We start from the raw sequence: 19,276 nt of genomic DNA on the forward strand, positions 1-19,276 counted from the left end.
GTTTAGCTCACCTGTAAACATTCCTTTGTTGACTAACACAATGTACTTATGGCTGTTACAGATCACATGCAGCTGAGACTTGCTGATGCTGGGGGAGGATGTGCTGGAAGAGTGGAGGTGTATTACAATGGAACCTGGGGAACGGTGTGCAATGATTGGTGGGATTTGGCAGATGCCAATGTTGTTTGCCAACAATTGAAATGTGGACACGCCATATCAATCAACAACTCAGCAGTGTTTGGAAAAGGATCAGGGCCAATTTGGCTGGGTGACCTTATGTGTTCTGGAAGTGAAGCTGTACTCTGGCAATGTCAGTCCCTGGGATGGGGAAGACATAACTGTAACCGTATGGAAGATGCAGGTGTTGTATGTTCTGGTAAGTCTGGCAATTTGAAGATGCCGTTGTATATTCTTTGAATTTTGGCTATTATAAAGTCTACTCTTTTACTTCAGTTTTAATTGGAGTACTTTTTCACTGCAAACAATTCATACTGCCAGAATATATGTCTTAATTACCCTGTATTGTATTTTCATGTTTCAGTTGGTATTTTGCTCATCTATAACTTAAATATCCAATCCCAATTGTGTCACTTGTGCTGTCATTTACATTTTTCTAAACTTCTTCTGCATCTCTAAAAGAGTAGTGTGTCTCTGTATCATTGTACTCTCTCTCTCTCTCTTTTGGTATCCCATTTTCTAGGTTATCTTCCATCATTTATCTTTATTTACTCTTCTATTCTTGCTGAAGGTTTTTGTCTTTTCTGAAAATCATATCCCCGTGACATGCAGCCCATATGATTTCTTCTTTTGGTGACCTCATGGGCTGCATTGATGATGTCATGTAATGCTATCAGTGCCACATAACTACTCAGATACCATTGCTGGTGACTAAACTGTGTAAAGTGCAGTCATCTACTGCATACACTTTTCACATATTTTACCTAATCCATCAGTTGACTCAGTTTTTCTGATCACTACATAGGATCTATTTTTCTCCCAATTTCTCTATCCTGCCTATTGTTTCCTAGCCTCAGCATTACAGCCATTGTGAGAAATACCCAACTTATAACACTCTGTCAAATTTTACTGTTCAGCATTAAGGAAATCCTTGTAACTTATTCCTATTCCATACATGTTACATGCTTTTCTACCTGCATTAGCTGCACTCACCCAAATTTAATGATTTTATTCTGTCACTGAAATATTTAGTCAGCCACCTCTGCAGTCTTTTCCTGAAGTGCATACCCTCTTTCAGGGGGTACATATGCTGGCAGTTTTGCCTGATTCACCTGCTGTTTGCTCGGTAAACTAAAATGGCTAATGGATGTGCATATCATATTTCCTCAACAGGAGTGGCTCAAAATGCTTCTAAACAAATTCATGACTAAAGTTAATTTAAAATCACAAATCAGTGGTGCAGCCAGGCTATAAAAAGTTTACTTATGCAACCAGCAGCTCATCAATAATTTCATTTTATTTTACTACATTGCTTCACTTATTATACTTCATTCTCACTCTCATTTCTTGTTTATCCTGTTCTAATAACCCAGTGGTGTCACTTCACTATCACTCAACATCGCATTAATTTCACTATCCACTAACTACAGATCTAGACAGGATATAGTTGATTTCTCCCTTAATGTATATCCATCTTCCTTTTCTCCTTAAGCCTCTAATTTCTTGCAGTCAGGCTTTTTACAAATGACCTATAGTTTCATAAATGTACTGTAGCTCGGTTTCCTGTGTCACTGGCTCTTAAATTAATATGTCTTAATCTCTGCCCATCATGCCATATTTTATAAACAGTCTAATTCTGAACCATTGCACACTACTCCCATCTTACCTTACATTCCTGTTACTACTCCCATCTTACCCTACATTCCTATATTTTCACTGTACTGTTTCTTACTCACACCTATTACTACTCCCATCTTACCCTAAATTCCTATATTTTCACTGTACTGTTTCTTACTCACACCTGTTACTACTCCCATCTTACCCTACATTCCTATATTTTCACTGTACTGTTTCTTACTCACACCTATTACTACTCCCATCTTACCCTACATTCCTATATTTTCACTGTACTGTTTCTTACTCACACCTATTACTACTCCCATCTTACCCTACATTCCTATATTTTCACTGTACTGTTTCTTACTCACACCTATTACTACTCCCATCTTACCCTACATTCCTATATTTTCACTGTACTGTTTCTTACTCACACCTATTACTACTCCCATCTTACCCTAAATTCCTATATTTTCACTGTACTGTTTCTTACTCACACCTATTACTACTCCCATCTTACCCTACATTCCTATATTTTCACTGTACTGTTTCTTACTCACACCTATTACTACTCCCATCTTACCCTACATTCCTATATTTTCACTGTACTGTTTCTTACTCACACCTATTACTACTCCCATCTTACCCTACATTCCTATATTTTCACTGTACTGTTTCTTACTCACACCTATTACTACTCCCATCTTACCCTACATTCCTATATTTTCACTGTACTGTTTCTTACTCACACCTATTACTACTCCCATCTTACCCTACATCCATATATTTTCACTGTACTGTTTCTTACTCACACCTATTACTACTCCCATCTTACCCTACATTCCTATATTTTCACTGTACTGTTTCTTACTCACACCTATTACTACTCCCATCTTACCCTACATTCCTATATTTTCACTGTACTGTTTCTTACTCACACCTATTACTACTCCCATCTTACCCTACATTCCTATATTTTCACTCTACTGTTTCTTACTCACACCTATTACTACTCACATCTTACCCTACATTCCTATATTTTCACTGTACTGTTTCTTACTCACACCTATTAATACTCCCATCTTACCCTACATTCCTATATTTTCACTGTACTGTTTCTTACTCACACCTATTACTACTCCCATCTTACCCTACATTCCTATATTTTCACTGTACTGTTTCTTACTCACACCTATTACTACTCCCATCTTACCCTACATTCCTATATTTTCACTGTACTGTTTCTTACTCACACCTATTACTACTCCCATCTTACCCTACATTCCTATATTTTCACTGTACTGTTTCTTACTCACACCTATTACTACTCCCATCTTACCCTACATTCCTATATTTTCACTGTACTGTTTCTTACTCACACCTATTACTACTCCCATCTTACCCTACATTCCTATATTTTCACTGTACTGTTTCTTACGCACACCTATTACTACTCCCATCTTACCCTACATTTGTATATTTTCACTGTACTGTTTCTTACGCACACCTATTACTACTCCCATCTTACCCTACATTCCTATATTTTCACTGTACTGTTTCTTACTCACACCTATTACTACTCCCATCTTACCCTACATTCCTATATTTTCACTGTACTGTTTCTTACTCACACCTATTACTACTCCCATCTTACCCTACATTCCTATATTTTCACTGTACTGTTTCTTACTCACACTTAATTTGAGCCCACCATTCCACCCTTAATTATTGGCAAGTCATTTTGGTTTGGTATGGTTTTTAATTCATAAGTTGCCATTTGAATGAAAAACAATCATCTCCACATCTGTATCATTACTGACTGTTTAACGGTTTATCCTTGTACGCTACACTGTACTAATAATTCAGCTCTTGACCTTACCTCTTTGTCAATGCTTGTCTTAGAAATGAAGGCTCACTTCTGCATGTTCTATAAATCTACTTTATCTGCTTCAGTGCTTACACTCACCAAACAGGTCCAGGTACAGTCTTTCCATCACTATCATTTAATACCAATAATTACTTCAGAAACACTGGGGTAAACATGGTTAAAGTGAATTAAGCTGAGCCAACAAAAGTACACTGTTTTTATTTTTTTTCCTGCTGTTTCTGTAGAACCAACTATGTTCTGCATTCTTGTGTGCCACATTAGATAGTGTTTGGTGATGACTGCATGGTGGCTGGATGACCAACATAGCTTGGCTGGGCATAGACAAAAAAAGGAACACAAAGGTGTCATTTAGACTCAACATCCGTAAGGTCCACTATCAATCAAATGTCAAGCAGAAGGCATAAAGATTAAGGTGGACTAGACCCTTAAAATGGAACCTCCATCTTGACACATAGAATATAGCCTCAATACTTGGAAAGTCAGCTTCTATATAAAAACTGAAAAGTACCAGTTTAGTTAGAGGTTAATATTAATCTTCACATAGCATTAGTACTGCATTTAGTAATCTCATTTGTGGTTGTTGTCTTTCATTAGCTGGACATTTCCTGCAGGACTGGCACCCGGCAAGTATGAGGATACTCACTAGTCCCCAGCTATGTGCCATATAGTTGGAGTTTCTGGCAGCAGATCAGAGGGTCATCTCAATGTGACTTGTGAAATGTAGAAAGGGAAACTGTTGTTTGTATAAAGGCACCTAACAGCTAAGCAGATTTTTCTGCTTTTTGGAGACTGTTGGCATGTCATGTGATAGGGTACCACCTACTGACTCTGAAGTCCTGCTAGGAGACATTAGTCATAACATGAGACATAATGGAAATACATGGAGGAACATGACTGTGTGGAGCATCCTTCATAATATGATGTCAAACTGCAAATTGTTACTGAAACTCTGGGTCAGGCATCAATTGTGGATAATGAGCATCATGTTTAAATTCAAGGCTGGTGATATGTGAAACAGATGCCAGAGCACTTTGAACCAAATATGGATGACTGAATCTATTAACAAAATTAAACTGCAAACTTAAATACTCTGCTGAAATACAATATCCAGTTCCTATTGGTTATTTATAAATGCTGATTCAGTCTGGATGAAAATTATCCACCTAGTCTGATAATGCAAATTCTTTCTTTTTTATCCAAAATAATATGCCATCCTAACTTGTGGGCTCTGTTATATAAAATGCTGCCTATTATAACAAAAGTAAATCTGACAGTCAAATGCTTTTTTGTATTTTTATGTAGTGCATTAGACATATGTTTATTTTAATGGCACTAATATGTTCAGAAATATGAGTTTTAAAGGACAGGTTGTTTGGACAATATAAAAAGCAGAACATATGCACGTTGCAAGGTAAACGACCCAATCAGAACTAGTTTCATAAACAACAATTTTAAATATATTTGGAGTATTTTGAGTAATAATTCCTTAGTCCTACTAACACACTTGCACTGAGAACTATGTCCACATAATTTAAATCCCATAAGAACCTCCCCACCAATAGTTTGCTGCTCAAAAGTCTGATCAGATTTCTTTTTATAGTGATTAAGTATGTTACCCAAAAATTTCCCTTTTCTATGAGAAAAAGAACAATTTTAAAGAAATTAATTCACTTAGTATATTATCCAACCAAAGTATATCCCAATGTCTTTATATTATATTTCTGAAAAAAGGAGGATTTTGACCTAAGTAAGTAATGACCCTTACAGTTTGTTTGGAAGCTATTTTGGAATTTATAGCATAACAAAAAAAAAAATGTATCTAATTGTCTAACTGAGTTGCAACACTGCAAGATATCATTTTTGTTATATTCCCTGTCCACAAATCTTTGGATTAAATCTGACTCTTGTCGGACATAGTCATCGTCCAAGGAACAGATTCTTCAAATATGCATAAATTGCTATTTAAGAATATTATGTATAATGTGTTGGGGATGACAACTACTGGCTTGCAACAAAGTATTAAATTCTGGATGTTTTCGGCAAACATAGTCTCCAAAGTACCATCTAGATTTTTCCTAGTAACGACATCCAAAAAAGTTATATGTGTAAGATTGTATTGTATGGTAAATTTTATACCCCATTTATATTCATTCAGATATTCAATAAATTCAGTCAGGTATTGAATATCTCACCTCTACAACATCCAACAATCGCCAAATAGCTGAGCCATATGTCAACAGCATCCAGGAATAAATTGTTGCTGACATCATACATAATTTGCTCCTCAAGATAGCCCATTGAAAGGTCAACATAAATGGTGGCAAAAGAAGCCCCCATTGCAGTGCCTTTGAGTTGTAAATAACATTCCCCATTAAAGTAAAAAATATTTTTGCTAAGGACATGTTCTGTCAAACAGAACAAAAAGGTGTTAAATCCAGGGCTATATAGGGACATACTGTTCAGCCAATATTCAAAGGTCATGAGGCCAGCCCAGTGTGGTATGTTAGTATATAAATTTGACACATCCAATGTGCACATATACTAATCTTGTTGCAACTGTGTATCTTGTATGATGTTAATAAATTGAGTGGTATTTTGGATCCTTGCACATGTATTGTCTCAGGATGTCCATATCTACCAATCTGGCCACATAGACATTAATAAATTGCAAATCCATGTTGTCAGGACCTATTTTTGGGTTGGGCTATGATGGTTTAAGGTCTTGGTTTTACAGGTGCAACCTGTGTGGTATCTAGGGTAAAGGTTGGATGTTAGATGCTGCTATGATCTGATATTATTGCTGTTTGAATCTCTAACTAGCTGCCCTAAGCTTAGCTCCACACAAATCTTTTCTGTGTTATACGTTAAAGTCCTAAGTACTAACTTTATAGGTTTGCTACTATACAAGGTGTGATGTTATGAGGTAGTGCCATCTGTGCCAGGAAGAGTAGGTCAGTACATGTATATGTATGCCAGTATAGCTAGCTGGAGTTTTGTAAAGAATTTTATATTATTTGACTATCACACTGATTTGTACAAATGTTTGAGTTAAAAATATATATTTGTAAAGTTACTTGTTGTACAAATGCATCAACAGTAGGTCCTGCTAGACTGAATGAATGTATGCATGTATATTAAGTTGTATTGTTGTAACTGATCAAATGTGTATGTTTTATCAGAGAGCCCTGGAAGGGTGGAAAGCTTGAAATTGTGTTATAGCTTTCAGATGCTACCACAAATCTTAGCAAAGCTCTGTGTGTGTATTGTACCAGAGTCAGGTTACCAAAGATGATGTCATTCTCAAACCAGCATCTGGTTTCTTAGGAACCTTTGCAGCACTTTAGAAACTGACAGGAAATATTTCTGACAGGATATATAGCTCACACATCCACACAGAGAGACAGAGACATCATCTGGCTTTTGCTGTGATGACACTCAGCACATATCAGCTTGCCTTGCTTTAGTAAGTAGTCAGGGAACAGTAAGCCTTTAGTTATTCAGGGATATTTAGTAAGAATAGTTTAGTACTGTTTTCTGATCATTGAGAAACTGTCCAAATGAATCATTTTTTTATATCTCTGTGGCTGAAACTCTGTTGTTTATTATATTCAGTATTCTCCTGTTTTCTGTTTTATTATTTATCACTGAATATTGTAATAACTTTCATTGTGGCTGGTCCTTTAGAGAATACGTTTAACATCTTGAGAGTACTTATGCTTGTTTTAGTGACACTGTGGCTGTTGCTGATAGCCTTGCTGCTTTGGTCACATTCTACCATTTGTATTAGTATTAATTTTATACAATATAAGTGGGTACCCTATGTAAGAACCATAGGGTAACTGACTGGTGGCACCTTGGTTGCCTCAGAGTCCGGGCAGAAAGAGGCCCAGCTTGTAAATCTGTCCCAGCTTTTCCCAGGTGTGTGTGTGTGTGTGTGTGTGTGTGTGTGTGTGTGTGTGTGTGTGTGTGTGTGTGTGTGTGTGAGTGTGCGTGTGTGCGTGTGTGCGTGTGTGTGTGTGTGTGTGTGTGTGTGTGTGTGTGCACTTGCGCATGCGCCCGCATGTGTGTGTGTGTGTGTGTGTGTGTGTGTGTGTGTGTGTGTGTGTGTGTGCGTGTGTGTGTGTGTGTGTGTGTGAGAAAACTCAAATATCCAAGTGTGCGTGTGTCTGAGTGTGTGTGTCAGGTCTATGTCACTTGGTTGAAAGCTAATAATAGTGAATGACCACAACTTCGAAAACACCGGGACTCGAAGTTGCAATTGTGGGGGGCTGTGCCCCCCACACCCCCTGCTAAAAATAAATATACCAACCCCAAGATTGCACTACAGTGAGAAAAGGGCAAATACCCCTATCTATACTGCAGTGCAACCCCACAATAACAACTTCAAGTTCCAGTGTTTTCAAAGTTATGGTCATTCACTATTATTAGCTTTTGACCACTTGATATGGACCCGTGTGTGTCAGCTACTTGGAACAGGGACACAGAGCTCCAAAGTGGCCAGTGTGAAGTTTTGTGTGGGCCGGGGAGAGAAAGAGAGTCCACCTCCAGGTTTGTATTGTGCTCCCTGTGTGTCCTTAAGAGAATTATTGCTTGGTGCAGGCAGCTGCATCTGAAAATACTGTGTGAGTGCATCTTTGCTCTCATCCTTACCAGTGGCAGTGGTGAGGATTGATTCTCTTTGATTGCAGGCCTGGAGTAGGGACCTGTCACACAAGGTACTGCTAACCACCACTAAATGATAAACAGCTATGTAAAACTGTTCCTCATTTATATCATACAGAAAAATAGCTAAAAACTAACTCCTATGCCCTCTGGCCAATAAACTACTGATTTCCCTACAGTGCTTCCCAACTCAGACAGATGAGGTAAGCACCTTCTGCTATAAAATGGATTATCCTGGAACTTTTTAATATAAAAGCACTGCAAAAGTGGCTAAACACCCAACTAGGTCCCTGAACAGCTGTCAGATTGATGAAACAATCTCACTTTAAACCTCTGTGTATGTTTCCCACCTTGGACTGACCATACTACTTTACTACTACCAATAGAATAGCAATTTTTGTCTTCTTAATTTAAAAACACACTTTGATTAACCGAAAGTGAAAAGGTACCAAATTGATGTGCAAGCTAGGGGCACAAGGTCAATTTACCAAAAATATGGCACTGCTTCATTTTGAAAGTAAAGCAATCTAAATACATATTGCATAGATGGCACCCCTCTTGAACCTGAGTCATTCATTACTAGCTTAGGCATGTTCAGAATTAAATGAACCATCCTTTAAAAATCATGCATCAGTCATAGTTAGGAAATCATTCTAGCTCACTCAGCTGATTACCAAAGATATATGTTCTAGAACTAAGGTATTCATTGTTCCTCCCTATTTCTCAGTCATTAACCTATAGTAGAATGTAATAATCCCATCAACATTTATCCCCTGAAAAAAACTTGATCCTTTGGAAAGACCCCAATGATGTTTAATTGAAAACAAAATCAAAATGTTAAGATGCTCAGATAGATTAAAATCTCTATCACTTTAGCTTGTCTGCAATAAGAACTTTGCTAAGTCTTCCATACTATAAATGATCCCATTCAACTAGATCTCCTTCATCTTCAAAACCCTGGAAATATTTGCATTAATTATTTTTTTTTTTATTTTACTTATTTGCGGTAGCGTCGTTGCCTCACAGTCAGATGCTGTCCGGTTCGATTCTCAGCTAGAGCGTCTTCTGCGTGGAGACATCCGTGAATGGGCGTACCTTCGTTGAAGGTTGTGCATCAGAGCTGGTAACTTGGCATGTAAAAGTCAACTACCAATCATTAGCGGACCGGAGTTCCACTGTGGTGACCCCTAACCAGGAAAAGCCGAAAGACACAACAACAATCTTTATTGACTGGGTTAGTCTCACTAAGTCAATTTCTAGAGAGCTCTATGGTGGTATTTATGGTATAAAACAATAAATAATTACATCAATCAAACTTCTTCCTCTTCTGTCGAACATAAACAGGGCCTTTTGGCATGACAGGTACATGACTCACTGTCAAAGGAAAAAACTTCAAAGACCAATACACGTAAGATTCAGTTAAGGCACTTTAATTTTACTTGCCGCAAGGAGACAAAAACATGCAAATACCAGGATTTTTCTAACTACTAACAGGAAGTATGGTCATTCTTATACTGTTTTACAAGACATGGCTCTTTAAGCTGATGTAATCAAACACAACTTTAAGCATTGTACTACAGCAGGTGTTACTTCAGATTTTCTGCTGTCATGACTAGATTTATGAGAAACTTTTCAGAAAAACAACCTGGCCTTGATGACCAGTACTTCGCTTACAAGCCTCTGTTGTACAGTGTTACATTTCAAGATACTCTTCTAATACAGATACAAGTAAATGCTGATTGCAGTTCATATTTTTCAAGCAGGCTTTGTCTAATTATCTGTTACTTCCGCAGCTGTGTATGTTCTCATAGCACAGCGGAACTTCTTGTCTAAGTTTCATATAAGCAGTATTGTTCTATTCATTATTTTCCTAACACAAGCAGAAATCATCTGCTTCTCAGTAAATTTCAAAGGCACAAGCAAGAAATACAAGGTCAGAAAGCAACTGCAGTTTGTACAGATTTATGCAGTATGAAATAGAATAAATGTGTTAACCCTTTTAGACTCTGAATGCACTAAGCATATTATTAATACACACATTAATACATATTTTTCTAAGATTTCCCCCTATTAATACTTTTATTCTACTTTCAAAATAAGCATAGACAGTTTGTTTTTTCTTCTCCTAACCTCTTCCACTCAGGATTTGCAGTTAAGAGAGTCATTCAATTTAAACTTTTGAAAGCATTTTCAGTCTTTTAACAGTTCTTCAAGCTCAGTACTTTGATACAAGGTTTCAGAAACTGACATGTCTATAAAGTCTTTGATCAGTCTTTTCATGCAGGGGATACCACTACAAACACATACTCCCAATAGGAGCATACCTACACAAATGGCAATCAGGATGTTCATTAGGATGGCACCCCACCCCCCAAACCATTTCTGGAAAAAGTCCATCAGCGGGTTTGGGCCTGGTTTGGTCATGGCCGATACTTGCTGAATTACCTCAAGATGATTGTCTATCTTGTGTTTATGATCAGGAATATACGAACAACACTCTTCTTGGATTAAAGCGCATGTACTACCTCTTGCCACTAGGATGAAGTCAAGAGCCATGTGGTTTTGGAGCACTACAGTTCTCATAGCATTCAGTTCATCAGTCACCAATTTGAGAGCAGAAAAATTTGCATTGCTCATTACTTCGAGAAGTTTCAACAGTTTTCTCAGCTCCCAGATTGATTTCACCGCTCCATATGCTGGTAATATGCCTGCCCATGATATAACGCTATCACTCAAGTCCATATGTGTCAGCCCTTTGCCTAGGGAATGATGGTCTTTCCAACATGCATCGATTTGTCCCACCGGATTCACAGGTTTCTTGACGACCTCTCGGACATTTCGAATTTTTCCTCGAGGCAAAACTGCAATGTGTCGTATGGACGGAAAAAGGTAACCCAAAAAACAACTGCCGGACCAATTCTCAGGCAACCATTTGTATGCCTTTCTGCCACACACAAAATAACAGTCCTCTACTTTAGTAGTAACCTTGCTATGAATATACACTCGCCCTGCATGAAACAATTTTCTATCAATTATAGACAGCTGTTTATAAAGAACAGAATTATGTTTTACTTCATCAAGTGTTTTGTGCATCAATCCAAGAAATGAATCATAGTTTGTATTACAATAAAGATCTACTTTGTTTCCTTTAGTATAACATCTATAAGGAACAGTCACATTGCAATTGCTCCAACCCAACTGAACAGTATCATTTTTATAAAAACACACAGTTCCCTTTTGTGGAACAGACAAGTGCAATGCTATTTTATCTTGTGCTGTAATGGTTGAGGTGTCATAAATCAAGTTTTCCCAGATCTCATTGACCCCTAGGGGGACTGTAGTCATTAATAACCCCCCGTATGCTGTCGGCAAAGCTTTGCAAATCCAGCAATTTGAAACATTGAAAGTCTCAGCATATACATATTTAATTGCCTGGTAAGTGTTAAAGTTTTGATGCCAGTCTATGAGTAACGCTTCACGTTTATTCAATTCAGTCTGTGTGGCTGGGAAAAGGAAAGGCCACAACAAAAAGATTATTGTCACTAGTACAGTTAGGATGATTATGCAATACTTCTGAGGAAAGGGTTGTTCTGCATTCCTGTTTCTTCTGGACTCTATCATTTTTTACTCTTGGCATGTAACAAGATTTTTGTCCAGTTCAAAGTTTTTAACTAACTTACAGTGCATCAGGTGGATCCAGGAGGCTCGCTCTGCTATCTTGACTGCAGTGGTTGTTGACAAAAGTACTTGATATGAGCCTTCACACTTTGGAGTCATCCAGTTCTTTTTCTTTACCACCTTCACCCAGACCCACGTTCTGGGCAACACTGCCACTTCTGACGGTCCGGTTTGTTCTTTATTTAAAACAGAATTTAACTGCAACAAATGTTTAGAATTTAATAACTTGCGTATTTACTCTGCTAATTTACCATCAGCTTCCTGGTCTGTGGGCATGAGAGATTTCTACTGAGGTATATAATAAGCCATTCCAAAGAGCTTTTCGAAAGGAGTCAATCCTTTTGCATTTGGATCAGTTCTCATGCTCAACAGTGCCAGGGGCAGACAGTACACCCAATTTCTCTGTGTTTATGATATTAACTTTCTTAATTTACTCTTCAGAACTCCATTATGTCTCTCTACTAGCCCTGCAGATTGTGGGTGATACGCACAATGTTTTTTTTTAAAGAAATACCGAAAAATCTACTTAGCTGTTGTATGGTCTGGTTCACGAAGTGCGTGCCATTGTCACTGTAGATCCTTTCCGGAGTGCTGAATCTGGGGATGATTTCTTTGACAAGGACCTTGACCACTGTTGTAGCATCTGGATTTTTAGTCGGAAAGGCTTCCACTCATCTGGAAAACATATCTACAATGACAAGACAATACTTCTTATTTTCACATTTATTCAACTCTATGAAATCCATACAGATAGTATGAAACGGATATGGTGGTGTAGGGAAACTCCCTTGCTTGGGCTTTAACGCCCCTTGTGCATGATGTTTGTTACAAATGTGGCATACCACGCAGAATTTTTTAGAGTAATTGGAGAAGCCATACGTTGTGAACACTCGGTTCACCAGCTGTACCATCCCCTCTGTTGAGACATGGCTCTGCCCATAGCTCAACAGAGCTGCATATCTAAACAAATTAGATGGCAATATCAGTTTTCCTTCTTTAGAGATGTACAGCCCCTTTTCAAGAACTGCTCCTCGTTTTACCCATCTTTGTTTTTCAACTTTCGTAGTAAGTGTCTGCATTGTTTTTAACATTTCTAAGTCTAACATCTCAGAGAGTTGTAATTCCTCATTCAAAAGAAATGCTTCTGAAGCTGCCTGCTTTGCAGCTGTATCAGCTCTCGCATTACCTTTTGAAATCCTATCCTGTTGCTTGGTATGAGCTACACATTTACAAATAGCTACTTTCTGAGGTAACTGAGTAGATTCTAAAAGATCTAAAATAAACTGTGCATGATTAATCAGTTTGCCAGTAGATGTTATCATTCCTCAATTTTTCCACTGTTGCGCAAAAACATGTACAGTAGAAAAGGCATACTGGCTGTCAGTAAAAATGTTCACACATTTACCCTTTGCTAAGTTACATGCCCGTGTCAAGGCAATCAGTTCTGCTGCCTGTGCAGATAAACTGTGTGGTAAAGATTTCGCTTCTATAATGTCTGTGTCAGAAACTACTGCATATCCCACTAGGTTCTGTCCTGCAGGACCCCTTTTGCATGAGCCATCCACATAGTATGTCACCTCGGCATCATCCAAGGGAACATCCCTAAGATCTTTTTTAGGTAGTGTCATTTGCTCAATCACCTGCAGGCAGCTGTGTGGTGTGCCATCTGCAGGGGTTGGGAACAAGGTAGAAGGGTTCAAAGTCGTACATCGTTCAGTTGTCATGTGAGGTTGGCTCAACAATATAGTCATACAGGAAAGATGCCTAGCAGGGGAAAGATATGCTACCTTTTCTTGCAATAAAATGATTGCGACTGCATGAGGCACTCTCAATGTGAGAGGGTGGCATAACACTACTGAGGCTGAAGAAATTCTCCAAGTGCAACTAACACTAGGTAAGACTGCAATCCAAATTGTAGCTTGCTACAGATCCCCCACCATACCCCAAGATTCTCACTACACCTTTCTAAACATACTGGAAAATATTAAGATAGAACCAAACACCCTAATACTGGGTGATTTTAACTACCCTGCCATTAACTGGGAAAACTACTCATGTCCCAACACCTTTACAAGAACGGTTCTTGGAATTCATAAATTCCAACGCCCTGGATCAGCTAATCCATAGTCCCACCAGGGCCTCCAATATCCTACAGCTGGTCATTACCAACATGGGAAACCAATGCTCCATACCTATGGTCACCCCTCGTTAGTCAGGTCTGACCATAAGCTAATCACCCTTAACATCCACCACCCACCCCACCCCCAGTAAAGAAACCACCATAAAAACTTCTCCAAAGCCAACTTCATGCTACTCAAGTCAGAAGTGACAAACTTCATGACACCCATGCAGACGGGAACTGAAAGTTCAACTGCTGAATCCTACACTAAGGCACTGTACGAGCACATCCACTCATGCATGGATCGTGCCATCCCAAATAGAACCAAAATGCTCTCATCCAAAAAAGGAAGCCAATCTGGTGGTCCCTTCCATAAACAAACTTTACAACAAAAGGAAGAAACTTTTGCAGAAAAGAGGAAAATCCCAGGATGCAAAAAACTCCCTTACTAGCCTCAGTAAGAAATTGAGATGCGTCATAAAATCCTCCAAAGCTAGTTACGAAAATAAAATTGCCAAAGATTCCAAAGACAACCACAAAGCATTCTATAACTATGTCAAGAATCTAAATGGCAATGCTCAGATCTGCTCTGAGCTAAAACAGAATGGCATTAAATATACTGATCCGAAGGATATTGCCAATATCCTGGCAGATCGATTCAGGGCCAACTTCACCCCCCTCTCACCCCCTAAATGGCCCATCTCAATACCGGAAGATTGCCAAATTCCAGTAATAATGGCCACACAGGTACAAAACGCACTCTCTAAAGCAAAGAATACAGCATCCATGGGACCAGATGACATCCCGGGCTGTGTACTACATGAACTACAATATGAACTGGCACCTCACCTAAGTGTCATGTTTAATCATAGCCTCACCTCAGGTTTCATGCCCACTGAGTGGCGCAGAGCTACAGTTATCCCAATCCACAAGGGGGGATCCACCTTGGATCCCGGAAACTACCATCCCATTAGTCTGACAAGCCTTATCTGCAAGGACATGGAGCATATTATCATGGAACTTATAAACAAAGACATTGGCAACCTTCAAACACTGGACCCCACCCAGTTTGAGTTTGTGAAGGGCCGATCTTGTCTCCTGAATCTGACTGACTTTTTTGAATCAGTCTCCAGAGCCATGGACAAGGGTAAGGTGGTCCACACAGCCTATCTAGACCTTGCCAAGGCCTTTGACACCATCCCCCACTCTGGAATCATAGATAAACTTACTAAGTTGGGCATTAATCCCTATGCCACCCAATGGGTTGCTAAATGGCTTACTGATGGAACCCACACTGTAAAAGTAGCCAACTCCAAATCCAGCTCCAGACATGTGACAAGTGGAGTACCTCAGGGTTTAGTCCTGGGGCCGCTCTTGTTTGGCATCTACTTCTCTGAAGTACAGGTCAACATTAAGGGACTCTGGCTAACAAAGTTTGCAGATGACTGCAAACTGGGAGCCATTATTGAATCCCCAAATGATGTGGATACTCTACAAAAGGGCCTTACAGAAACAGATGCTTGGTGCCAGAGCCATGGGCTCAAGCTCAATGCCAAGAAATGTATTGTTATCCCCTTTGGGAAAAAAACATGTATCCATGAATTACCATATAGGTGGCAGTACACTAAACACAGAAAATGTGATAAGAGACTTAGGGACGCAGGTGGACAGTGGTCTTACCTTCGATAACCACATCGCCACAACAGTCAGGAAATCCTTCTATGTGGCACTCCTCATCATGAAGGGCTTTTCATCCAGAAAAAGGAGGTCATTGTCCCACTGTACTCATCCCTCATTAGACCCATTATAGAATACAACGCCCCATTTGGTATGTACCTCTCAAGACATCTGCAACAACTGGAAAGGCCTCAGAAATACCTCACTAAAAGAATCACAGGCCTAAAGCAGATGCCCTACGCTGACTGCCTTAAAAAACTCCAGCTATACTCTGTCGCATATCGTCTACTCATAGGCGATCTCTGCTTAACATACAAGGCCATGTCAAACCCAGAGCTGTTGGACATGCTACACTTAAAGAAATCCCAATCCCTCAGAGCTACACGCTCCAGGGATCTAAACCTTGTCATCACAATAAACACAACATGCTGGAGGGATAGGTTCCTGACCCAGAGACTCCCCAGACTCTGGAATAGATTGCCCATACATGTCAAGCAGAGTGCCTCTTTGGACCTCTTCAAGAGGAACCTTGACGATTGGATGGGAGAAAGGAAATTCACCCCAGGGATCACGTCAGTCACCCTGCTAGAAAGGGGTCCAGGAAAGTAAATAATGTGGGAAGAAATAGCCAGGGAATTGTTATGGCTTGGCTTGTATAGGCCCTAGGGCTGATAGCCTAGTACCAACCTATGAACCTATGAACCTATGAACCTATGAAGCCTGCACTGCCATTGCGGCTGCAACTACTGCTTGTACACAGTGAGGTAAAGACCGTGCCACTGGGTCCAGTTGTGATGAATAGTAAGCAATAGGGCGTTGCTTGTCCCCATGCTGCTGTGTTAACACTGATGTCATATAACCTTGCTTACAATCTACAGTTTGGAAAAATCATTTATGATAGTTTGGTAATCCCAAAACTAATGAGGACGCTATTAACTGTTTCAGTTTGCAGAAAGCAGATTCTGCTTCTGGTGTCCATTGTAACAAATCCTGTGCTGCCATAGGCTTTTTATAAATCAGGTTAGTCAGTGGTGCAGATTCCAAGGCACAGTTTGGACTCCAGCTCCAACAAAAATTAGTCGTACCCAGGAAGGACATCATTTCCTTCTTGGTAGTGGGTTTTGGTGCTTGCAAAATTGCTATTTTTCTGTCCTCATCTAATGTCCTACCCTCCTTGGATATTACATATCCTAGGTATTTAACTTGTTTTTTCCAAAGCTGCAGTTTATTTTTGTTTACTTTATGTCCTTCAGTGGCTAGAAATTGTAATAGCACTATGGTATCTCCTTTACAATCTTGCTGGGTGGGGGCCACCAGCAGGATATCATCAACATAAAGCAAAATCTGACTACCTCTTGGTGGGGAAAATCCCGCCAAGTTGCTTGCCATTTCTTGTGAGAATATTGTTGGACTTTCACAATACCCCTGTGGTAGTCACGTATATGTATACCTTTTCCCCTGAAATATAAATGCAAACCAATACTGGCTGTCAGGGTGTATCTGTATTGAAAAGAATGCATTGCTGATATCTACCATAGAAAAATATTTCTGTTGAGGTTTTAAATCATTCAACAGGGTGTGTGGGTCTGGCACCGTAGGTGCCCTTGGTATTACTGCATCATTTACAGCTTGTAAATCTTGGACCATACGCCACACGTCATTTGCTTTCTTAACAGGAAATAAGGGTGTGTTACATGGTGAATCAGGAGATTCTACCAGCACCCCTTCCTTAAGTAAAGCTGCTATAATAAGTTTGATTCCTACCTCTGCATCTTTTCTTAAGGGATACTGTCTTTTCTGTGGTCTAAATGCTGACTTTGGCATAATAATAACTGGTCCCGCTGTGCAAATAAGTCCTACATCTGATTTTCCTGTTGACCAGAGAGTTTCTGGTATATTCTGTAAAGCATTCTCTTCCTCCATCAATAGGAGTGGTAATCAGCTGCCCTTGCTAGACTGCAAGTGTACAGCTGGGTGGGTCTGAGTTATCCAATTCCACTTATGCATTGTATTCCCTGTTCTGATAGTTCTAACTGTGTCTGTTTCTCCCATCTAGTGACTTTTTCTCTCAAGTCTATCCATTTCACATTTTTGTCCTTAGTCAAGCTAACATGTGGTAATCAATTAGATTTATAAAGTGCAAAGAACTCCTGGGGCAATGAACAGCTGGCTGCACTATTCCCTTCTGTGTCCCAGTACAGATTATGCAATATTAATCTGTTTGCATGATTTCTAAACAATTCTTGCTCATATTCCTTATCAGGTCCTGGTGTGTTACAGTAATACAGAGTACAGTGCAACAAATGTTGTCTATCAGTGTCAAGGGAGGGGAACTTGCTGATGGCTACGTTCACCAACTCTTCAGTCACCACCCCTGGACCAGTCCTAACCAAGTCCTGGCTGTACCAATAAAACATTTCACCCTCCGATTGCACTGCAAAGGTATCAATTTGTCGCTGTGCTTCCATACCCTGCATAGTCGGAACTACTGCTATACCAAATAGCTGCATAAGGTCTCTGCCCAAGAGGTTTACTGGGCATTTTGCAGAAACAACAATTTTGCTTTTCTGGGTCAATCCTGAAACAGGATCAGTTATCACAATATTATGGGAGAGGGGCTCCCGATACAGCTGTCCATTAGCTGCTTTCACTAATATGTAATCAGGTGACTCTGAGTTCTCTGGCAGTTTGAAGGGATGTATCAGGGTCCGTGAGGCCTCTGAGTCACACAGAACTGTGACTTCCCTCCCTTCTACCAGGAGTGTGACTTCTGGTTTTGTGTCTGCTAAATAGAGCTCTAAGCTCAATAAAGCCAAATCCAATATTTCATTTTCTTCACTATCCGTGACTTCCTGCACTTCCTCTATTTCTTCTGTCACATTCTCTACTCCCTCTATCACATTCTCATTTGTCTCTTCTCTGCTATCCCCTTCTAGTGATTCCTGACTATCATATAGTCAGTCCTCACCCTCCTTATCTTCCATGGTTGCCTTCTTGTTTTTCTTGCAATCCCTTGCCAAGTGTCCCTTTTTACTGCATTTAAAGCACTCACCCCTTTTCTTTTGCCCTTCAAAGTCGTCTGATCGTGGATCAGATTGTTTGTTTCCCTGGACATTTTTCTTGCCCTTTTTCCTGGACTGTACTACATAAACGTCTGCTCCATCTTCTACAGAAAATACTTGGGCTTTCTTTCTCTTTTTGCTATTAAAATACCTTTCGGCATGCCTAGCATATTCAAGCAATGACTGTAATCTGCTTGTACGATGATCTACCATGTGTTTTGTAATAAAACTGCTTAAGGGTGCAATACTGCCTTTCAGAAATGCATTCTTTAACTGCTGCTCATATGGGGAATCATGTGTCTGATCTTCAGGAACCTGCATTCCACAGTGGTTATTAAAACATTCTAACAGTCTGGCATAATATCTGTCAACAGTCTCACCTTCTTGTTGGATGCA

General features: G+C 39.5%; 1 protein-coding gene across 1 annotated transcript in view; it reads left to right on the top strand.

Moving 5' to 3' along the window:
• Positions 1-19,276, top strand: part of LOC122808182 (scavenger receptor cysteine-rich type 1 protein M130-like) — a 650,469-nt gene that overhangs the window by 535,090 nt on the left and 96,103 nt on the right. The window contains exon 8 of the mRNA XM_044079150.1: positions 62-376. Within this exon, the coding sequence (XP_043935085.1) occupies positions 62-376 (315 nt within the window). The remainder of the gene's footprint in view (positions 1-61; positions 377-19,276) is intronic.

The sequence above is a fragment of the Protopterus annectens genome, chromosome 8.part0, assembly GCF_019279795.1.
Source record: "Protopterus annectens isolate FY-2018-M chromosome 8.part0, PAN1.0, whole genome shotgun sequence".
NCBI classification, from domain to species: Eukaryota; Metazoa; Chordata; order Ceratodontiformes; family Protopteridae; genus Protopterus; species Protopterus annectens.